Raw genomic sequence first — 9,234 nt, 5'->3', positions numbered from 1 at the left:
CTATATAATTTACCCTAATATAAGAAGTAAGAAGGGTATTTAAGGAGCTAAAGTAATACTTTATATCTATACTTATACTATAATACTTTAACCTAGAGTTATAGATTTAAATATAAATAGATATATTAAAATAGGTAATAGCTAGTATGCTTACTCAGCTATTTAGAGTAGAATAATATCTAATAGTATTTTAGTTAAGAAAGCTTATTATAGTAGAGAAGAACTACTAAATATATAATTCTAAGTTACTAGTACTTTAAGTAATAGAGATACTATCTAAAAAAGAGTAAATTCCCTATCTTAGTATTATTTAACTACACTAATTTATACTACTTTATAATAATAAAGAAGCTAAATCTATATTAAATAAGGTAGGCAGAATACCTAACTACAGATAGTATCTATTAATAGATATCGCTAATTCTTACTATTTCTTAGCTAAGGAGATATATTAAAGTACTATATCTTTAGTATTAGACTATATATTTTATACTTACTTATTTTACCTATTCTAGTTAGTCTTAGTTAACTAGAATATATATAACTTCTAGTCTTATTACTCCTTAGTTATATAGAAAATTATATATATTTATAGATATAGTATGAATATGTCCTAGTTTAACCTCTCTATACTCAGATTACCAGCATAACCATATTACCATATTACATGCAATCTGACAGTGGATTTAGTCGAGCCCCTATTTCAATCTCTTCTAAGATTCTCCCTTTTCCCCTTCTCTCCACTGTTCTCCCGTGTCGCCACCCCACCCTATTACTTCTGTACATCTTTGCCAAAACTCTGCATGGCTACGACTACAATTACATGTGTTTTGATTCGCCATGAGCTTCCACTACGCTGATGCTCTCGAGGAACATAACTGGATTGGCGGAGGACTCGACGCTTATATCTACCACGTCACTCCAACTATTGTGGTGAAAACTGTTCGTCGCGACCGAACCCCTGAAGAAAAGGCAGCGGAGCATCCTTTCCTCAAGGAGATCGCGTTTTACAAACGTCTTAATGAGTGCCGGGATCGATGTCCGAATATTGTTGAATGTTTTCTCATGCTCCCGGACTATCTTTTTCTATCATATTGCACGCATAAGGCAATCGCCCCTCGCTTCTATGAACGCCAGGAGCGAGAGACAGGAACAAATGGTTTTCATGGGCGTCTTATCAGGGTCAAGGAATACGAGGATCCTGCTCTCATCGCTCGGTGGATACAACAAATCAGCTCTGCTCTTGAGTATGTGGAGAAAGTGGGCTTTTGTCACAATGATCTGCATGCGAGCAACTGTCTTCTTGACAGGAACTTCAACTTGAAGCTGGCTGATTTTGGTCGTGCCACCACCATTGGACAGCCACTTGAAGGTACCTTACCTCCACGAGCCAGACCAATACTTGCTGGACCATTGAAAGGCACATACGGTCTCTGTTCCGCCAGAACTGAACAGTTTGCGCTTGGGACACTTCTATACTTTATGGTATATGGCCATGAACCCTATGACGACATTATCCTCAGCGCCGCAGAATGGGATCGCCGATTTTGGGAAATGGAGTTTCCAGAACTTAACCGCAATGAAGTTTTCGATGGTCTTATTTCTGCTTGTTGGCACAATGTCTATCCTACAATGGCCTTGCTAGCGTACGACTTCAAGCGCAAGACAAAGGATATGGTCTGGAATGCAGAATACATCTTCATTGACTCTGCAAAGGAGACAAAGACCTGTGAAGCATTGGTTTGCAGAGGCTTGCTGGGACCTGAGTTGGCTCTCTGCTTTCAGCCGGCCTGGCGAAGATACCTACATGCTATTGTGAAGAGAAGCATGTTTATTTGGCAATGCTTTCTACAGAGAAGATTCTGGATCTGGTCTTGATGATCGGTTGGGGCTTGTACCATTTGACAAGCTGAGGTGCTTAGACTCATTGTCTTAACCCTAAAAAAGGACATGTTATGGTACGGTGGCTGTTTCATTCAACTTCGCGATTTTCAAACAAGAGGTGCTCTTGTCTTGTTCTATTTCCTATCCTGGGCGAAGGGGGCAGTGATTGGCACGGGCGGCTGCGGTAATGGGGCGCCAAAGATCGAGATGGACTGCGGCACTAAGCCTGACACGGATTGGTGCCATAACATCTTGCTCCACCCTCGCCCTCAGCAAAGCAGGTAGTCCAAAAAGAAATATAGAGCCAGTTCTCTTCTCGCTGCAGCATATCGTCTGCTGCCTCAGTACGTTTGAAACTTGTTGCCAAATTATAACTAATGATGTCATCCTGATAATCGAAGTCAAGGCTCTGAAAAAGAGGGAACCAGTTCTCTTCTCGCCGCAGAACATCGCAGAACTACGCTAAGATTCGAAATAAGTATAGGTGGCTAGCTCTTCCTCCTTCTGCTGCTGCTGCTGCTTCAGTACATTTGAAACCGGTCGTCAAACTATGGAGACTAATCATGTCATGTAGATATTTGAATTCAAAGCTCAAATAAACTCTATACACAAATGCCAACAAAACGAGTCATTACTTGGAGACTGTGCGCCATAGAGGCCCCGTCACAGTCGAGTGAGAATCACTAGCGTGACGCTGAAAGTGCATGACTTCTGCAAACCTTTTATCGCAAACATTACATGCAATAACAGTGCTTGATGCGAGGTTCTGTAGATGCTTTCGCTTGATATGCTTCGAAACATCTCCATGCGATGAGAATTGTTGCACACGCTTCTTGAGGGCTAGATTTTGCTGCCCCACACAAATAAAGCAAAACAAGGGTCGATGATCCTCTGTGACAGATTGAATAGCATTTTCGAGTGGGCTTGCTGATTTAGTCGGGACCTCAGCTTCACTTTCCGGCTTCTGATTATCGAGAAAACCGCGCTCGGCCACATAGCTTTCAACCCGTTTATTCTGTGGCAAACGGCATGTGATACCTTCCTCAAATTGACAGTAAGCGGCAACAGCATCAATAGCTTCAGTGCGCCGACACATTTCTTGGTCCAATGTCGGCGATGGCAGAATTAAAAGACGCTCGATCAATCGTTTCTGAGGCTCGGGTAGCTCCTCTGTGTGTCGTAGTTTTGCCGTCACTGATTCAACCAGTTTAGTCTCGGACAGCTGCCGCTGTACTTCCAACATAGGCTGCTCTTGATCGTATTTCTGCTGAAGCTGCGACAACAATGCGTTTCTAGCCCGTTCCCTTGCGCTGTTAAGCTCTTGCTTCAGCTTTTGAGAGCTTTCACAACTGGCCGTTCCCCGGTGGTGTGAGAGCGGACGGCCTAGTTGTTGGCGAAGTTCATCACGACGCTGGATGAGGACAGATATTTCGGGCCACTCGTTGACTGAGGTGGATTGGGCAGTCGTCAATTCTTGTGGGCGGTCAGGGTCAATGGTCCGGCTCATTCGACAAGCTGCATGCATGATATCATCATCTGGATTCAGACCTCGGATAATGGCAGCAAGGTTCTTGTCAATCCGTCGATCGAGGTAGTACTTTAGAAAGGTGCGAGTATCGGCGTGGTGCATGATCAGGTTGCGAAGTGAGTCACTCACAGCTCCTAAGACATACGCAGTCAGTCACTAGAAATTGCGCGACAAGGATTAAGTAGGAAGATGATTACCGCTGTTATCTAACGCCTTCCCAGCCCCGTATCGAAGACTATAAGGACGGGCAACTTGTCGGAACCCAGTAATGATACCAATACTTTTAACCCAGGGAAGAAGAGTTGAGTAAGGCAAACATTTATCGGTCGAAATCCCGATTCCTTGCAGTGTTCGCTCGGTCTGCCGAAAAACTGGTACGTCGGCCAGAGCGGGATCAAGCAGCAACGGAAGCTCGTTGCACCCATCCCGAATATGTAAGCGAGGAAGCTGTTCTGCGGATGTTAGGACCTCCTCCCCTTCAACTCTCTTGAAGGCACGGTCCGCAAAAAGCAGCCCCAGCAAGAAGACATGGGGACTGAGAACAAGCGACGGGTCAAATATAATCTCCGGCAGGATATATGTATTTCTTTCCAACAGTCAGCGGGTCGTGACAAGAAGTAATAAGCCTCAGCCGAATTAATGTGCTTACTCGTCCTTGGCGCCGAGAAATCCCTTCGTGTATTCAAATTTGAATTCGATCACGATTCTGTGAGGGCCGCCCTGCGGATCTCGGAGCAGACTGACTCGGATATGGCGATACCGCAGGCTCAGCACTGCTTGAGGGCGGTTGGCTGTGAGCCCAGCCAATTGCAAGAAAAGGCACAGCTCGATGCGATGCCGACCGTGTCCAAATTTTTTCTTCGTCGTGCTAATGGCCGTTTCCACGACCACAGTCAAGTCCTCCACAAACATAGTGGACTTTTCGCGGCCTTCCCAAGACAGTTTATGCTTTTGAGCTAACTTACAGATCACCTGTGAGATCAATCAGAACTGTCCTCACCACAAAGTCGGATAAGCCTTGAACACTTCTGTCTCCCTTTCTTTAGGGATGACTTCGTTTCTTACCCGGCGCATCTGTCGATTGATCTTCTTTTCGATCTTCTCTGAGGTTGCTCTTTCGAAGACGAGTCGAAAGACCTTCCAAAACGTCTCTAGTGAGCTTTTTCGTTTGATTCCAGGCAAGCGTCTTCCATTTTTGCCCCGTCGCAAATTCAAGGCCCTGTCGAGAAATGTATGCAAGATTGCAATGGACAGCTTCCGGAATTCTTGTTCAGGATCTTTGCAAAGGCAGGCACAAAATCTGATAGGCCTTAGACAAATCTGTGAAAAGAGGGAAGGATTCTACAGAGAAATGAGACGTACTGTTTCCAACGAGCCTCGACTTGGTCAAGTAGGACAGTGGTGCCTTTGCTATAATCCTCCTGTGTGTACACAGACTCGTCAAACTTTGCGAGTTGCTGGCGGTAATACTCGGGATAATGTTCATTGTCTGCAAAAAGTTGCGCAACATCACCAGCATCTTTGAGCTGATCCTCGTCGCAATCAGGCTCTGTCGGATCGGTGTCGTACTGCTCGTCGCTGCTGACGCTGGAACTACCTTCCCCGGTCTGCGAATCATCGTCATACGACTGAGACCTGGCCTGTCGCCGGGACCGGGCTATGTTGTGGTGGAATGGAGAGAATCAAGTGAGGAGGTGCGAGTGGAAGAAAATGTCGGAAGCCAAAGGGGTTGAGGAGGATGGGTAGTCGCCCCAGCCCCCATTGGTGGACCCCTTGTTTTGCTTAGTCATTGGAAAGCTCTCAGAGGGAGCCACTTTATCGCTGGTCCAGATGCACAGAGAATGATATAGAATTGGATATGAGATTCAATGACCGACAGACGAGAGCTGACTACAACAGCATGGGACATCCAATACCACAACAGACTAAAGAATACCGGTCATAGCGAGAGCGGCCTTCAGATCTTCAACACTTTCTAGTTTGGGGAGAACGGGAGAGGCTTCCCTGCATTGAAAACCTTGTGGCTGCCCGAGGTCATCTGCGCATGGGTTTCATTTGCCGTGCAAACACGCGGGTTGCCATTGGCCGTCTCAAACTTCCAACCTGTGATGCGGGTTGGCACAGTGTCCTTGACGGAAGACGAATCCAGCATGACAGTTCCTTGATCGAGAATGAGTTCCGACATGCAGCCATCACCGCAACCAAGGACCTGAAGGCCAATGAGGCTTGTGAGATTGTTTCTGATAATGTAGTTGATGAACTCGTCAAGGAAAAGCGGTCCAACATCAGACAGGTCAGGAAGAGGCCCGTCCTGCAGCTCATAAGCGCACAGTCCGTCCTTGGTGAGGGCGAAGATGTGTCCATGGACACTGGCGGGATCGATCTTTTCAATATCGGTGACCTTAGTCCAACGAAGGGAGGGGTTCTCAAAGTTGGTCCCAAGCATGACGGTGCTCTGGGGGATCTTGAAATGGCCGTGGATTAAGTGAATTCCAAGAATCTTAGCGGCATTGTGACGGGTGAACATTTCCGCTAGGTTCGTAATGTGCTCATCAGCGACGGGCCATGTGGGCCGATCAGGGAAATTAAACTTGGCAGAATGGCGGTGCATTGTGGGTTTTGGAGTTCCCTGTTGGCGCAAACGAGTCGGAGCCCTCATCACTATTGGTTTATGACATTTTGAATCTGTCCAGTGGCTGTGCAGTTGTTCGTTAGGCTGGGGATGGTACCAATGGGTGGGAGAAATGGAGGGGTAAATTACATCTGATTGTGGCTGTGTCGACAGGGGCTTTCGGCTAGAATACGAGCTGAGAACCGCTAGATAACTCTAAGATAATGAGGGGATATAAGGCTGACGCGCTCCCTCTGATAGAAACCTATTGTCATTACATTTTTCTATCCGCTCTCCGCCATGTCGCACCCACAGAATACCTATGGCGGACCTCCGCAACCCCCCTATAACAGCGCTGGGTACGCTCAGCCTGGCTCCCATCAACAGCATCAACAGGCCCCTTATTATCCCCCACAACAGCCCGGTGGATATCCACCCCAAGGAGCTCCCCCGCACCAATATCCGGCCCCTGGTCAGTACCAACAGCAGCCATATGGTGCCCCTCCGCCCCAACAACAATGGCCGGGCCATCCACCACCGCAACAATATCCTCAAGGAGGCCATCCACCACCGCAGCAGTATCCGCCTCAGGGAGCATATCCACAGAATCAACACCCTCCACCAGGCCATTACCCCCCACAGGGACAATATCCTCCACATGGCCAATACCCCCCACCGGGCCAAGGCCAATATCCTCCCCAGGGAGGTTACCCGCCGCAAGGCCAACCCGGCTATCCACCCCCTCAACCAATGCCCACCCCACCGTCCCTAGGCTACGACCCCAACCAACGTGCCCCCGGCAACGCAACCCGCGAAGCCGAAGCCCTCCGTAAAGCAATGAAAGGCTTCGGCACGGACGAAAAAGCCCTCATCAACATCCTGACCAAGCCCGACCCCCTGCAAATGGCCCTCATCAGACACACCTACACCGATCGCATCGGGCGCAACCTCGAAAAAGACCTCAAGTCCGAACTCTCAGGAAACCTGGAAGATGTCCTCCTCGCCTTAGCCAGGGGCCCGCTCGAGCAGGACGTGACTTTCGCGCGCGATGCGCTGTCGGGAATCGGGACGAACGAAAAGGCCCTCAACGACGTGCTGGTCGGCCGGTCGAATGCCGACCTGCGCGCGATCAAGTACGCGTACGTCGGCAAGTACCAGAAGTCGCTGGTCGATGATATCAAGAGCGATTTGTCCGGCAAGACGGAACAATTCTTTGTCATGTTGCTCAATGCCACGAGACCGGAGCCGGGGACATATTTCGATGCCCAGTCTGTTGACGCTGATGTCCGTGAGATCCACCAGGCGACGCAGGCGCGCAAGGGGACAGACGAGACTGGTGTCTCGGCGGTGTTCCTGGGTGCGTCGGATGCGAAGCTTGTTGCCATTGCGCAGGCGTTCGAGACCAGGTATCATACCAGTCTGGCAAAGGTGATTAAGGATGAGTTCTCGGGCCATCTGGAGGATGCGTTGCTGTCTATGCTGTCCAAGGCAAAGGATCCTGTTGGTCATGACGCGGAGAAGATCCTGGAGTGTTTGCCTGCTGGTGGAAATGCGAACCTCAAGCGGTTGATCTACTGGGTTGTTCATCTGCATTGGAACCCGCCTCATTTTGCTGCAGTCAAGGCGCGACTGAAGCAGAAGCTGGGCCACGATATCGGCAATCAGTGGAGAGGAGCCATTTCTCCAGGAGATTTTCATGAGGCTATGCGCCAGCTGTGGAATTCAGCATGAGATGATTGTCATGAATAGGGTCTGGGTAGATCAGCTACTGGTATCTTTAATGTTTATTCTTCATTTTCAAACAGAGACGCTGAGTTTTAGGAAGATGGGATTCAACTTGCTAATACTATGAGTCTATGAGAATATTTGTGTTTTCAGAAGCCATTTTGCATCAGGGATTCAAGGTAGTGTGATAAGTTCAACTATCTAGTGACTTTGTACAATCTGCACTCTGTGGTTGTTATTAAGGACTAGTAGGCTCTTAGGCTAATATTATTCATCTAAGGTACTCCTTTATAGATGACTCATTTCTGCTCTTCTCTTGAACGTAGCCTGATCAAACTTGACATAAAGTGGAGTTCCTGATATCCTATTTTGTTGGGAAAGTATGGGGCAAGAACAATACTAGTCTCATTTCTCAGCCTTTGATGCACACTGTACAGAATAGACTGAAGGATGACTTCATTTACCTGACCTCTGCCCTGGGGGATATGTAGGCTTCCTCAACTATATCTAGCCCTGTGTCTCTATTGTACAGTAGCCCATTTCTCGTTCTGTTCTTACGGCCCCTTACTACGAAAACTTTGAGATTCTTCTGCGAAGTCTAGCACCGCACCTACAGTGCTGGGGCAGAGGAGAAAGGTTCCAACTTATGGCTTGATGGAGCGGAAGGAGATCAATGAGTTACCAAGCCAGAATTGCTCAAATAGCTCCAAAGTGTTTTTGGCGGATCTGTTCCATCGCCAGCTCTTCCGACATTGGTTGTAGGAACTTGTCAATCTCATTGATCCAGAAAGAGTTTTGTGGGTTGACTTGGTAGGCAGAGGTGTATTCCCAATATGACGGGTACCAACCAGCAGTTTCCCAGTCAATAATACCAACAATATCATCTGCGTGAACAAGAATGTTGAGGCTGCTCAGATCGCCATGAGTAAATACCAACGGCCAAGACTTGCTTTGTTGTTTGATAAGGCCCTGAATTTCAGGGTCAAGCCTAGAATCAAACTCCATGCCCATGCGTAAATGCCGATGGAATTCCTGGATGGTATTGAAGGGACCGAAGCGCAAGGAGGTGCCTGGTACACGGCAGTCAAAAAGTGATCCACCATTAACAGAAGCAACCCCTATGCCTCCTGGGGGTTGAAGCTCCCGCATCTCAGTCACCATCTTTCCCAATTGTGAAAGAAGTTTTGCCTTTGACTCTTCACTTCGTTTTACCCAACCACTGCCTATTATATCCCCCTTAATCCTTTGCATCAGGATGTACGTCCATCCAGAATGAGTAAATGCACACAGAACTTTTGGTACTGGTATAGACGTATGCTGTGATATGAAACGCATCGTTGACGCTTCAGATAAATGTACACGGCTTCCGTATTTGATACATAGTCTGTCTGTCAACATGAGAACGTTCCCATGGCGAGGTCGAATATGCTTAAGGATTTTGACTGCTAGAAGTGTCGAGTACCGATTCCAAGCATTATCATTGACT

The 9,234-nt window shown here is 47.6% G+C and overlaps 4 protein-coding genes across 4 annotated transcripts; 2 read left to right on the top strand and 2 right to left on the bottom strand.

The window, feature by feature from the left end:
* Positions 1-840: 840 nt before the first annotated feature.
* CDV56_101505 (uncharacterized protein) lies at positions 841-2,169 on the top strand (the record flags this gene model as incomplete). The annotated part of the gene is made up of 4 exons (XM_026755124.1): positions 841-1,247; positions 1,311-1,372; positions 1,421-1,829; positions 1,923-2,169. 4 exons carry the CDS (start codon positions 841-843, stop codon positions 2,167-2,169), a joined length of 1,125 nt encoding a protein of 374 aa, XP_026609611.1.
* Positions 2,170-2,515: 346 nt separating this feature from the next.
* CDV56_100910 (DUF3435 domain-containing protein) lies at positions 2,516-6,023 on the bottom strand (the record flags this gene model as incomplete). Its single annotated transcript, XM_026754529.1, has 6 exons — positions 2,516-3,546; positions 3,610-3,998; positions 4,062-4,384; positions 4,478-4,712; positions 4,775-5,019; positions 5,430-6,023. 6 exons carry the CDS (start codon positions 6,021-6,023, stop codon positions 2,516-2,518), a joined length of 2,817 nt encoding a protein of 938 aa, XP_026609610.1.
* Positions 6,024-6,323: 300 nt separating this feature from the next.
* On the top strand, positions 6,324-7,754 carry CDV56_100632 (uncharacterized protein; the record flags this gene model as incomplete). The annotated part of the gene is made up of 1 exon (XM_026754251.1): positions 6,324-7,754. The coding sequence occupies one exon, from the start codon at positions 6,324-6,326 to the stop codon at positions 7,752-7,754; it is 1,431 nt and encodes a 476-aa protein (XP_026609609.1).
* A 690-nt stretch (positions 7,755-8,444) lies between these two features.
* Positions 8,445-8,909, bottom strand: CDV56_100461 (uncharacterized protein; the record flags this gene model as incomplete). Its single annotated transcript, XM_026754080.1, has 1 exon — positions 8,445-8,909. The coding sequence occupies one exon, from the start codon at positions 8,907-8,909 to the stop codon at positions 8,445-8,447; it is 465 nt and encodes a 154-aa protein (XP_026609608.1).
* Positions 8,910-9,234: the final 325 nt, after the last annotated feature.

The sequence above is a fragment of the Aspergillus thermomutatus genome (assembly GCF_002237265.1).
Source record: "Aspergillus thermomutatus strain HMR AF 39 chromosome Unknown NODE_465, whole genome shotgun sequence".
In the NCBI taxonomy this organism is placed as follows: Eukaryota; Fungi; Ascomycota; class Eurotiomycetes; order Eurotiales; family Aspergillaceae; genus Aspergillus; species Aspergillus thermomutatus.
This window is presented reverse-complemented; position numbering and strand designations above follow the sequence as displayed.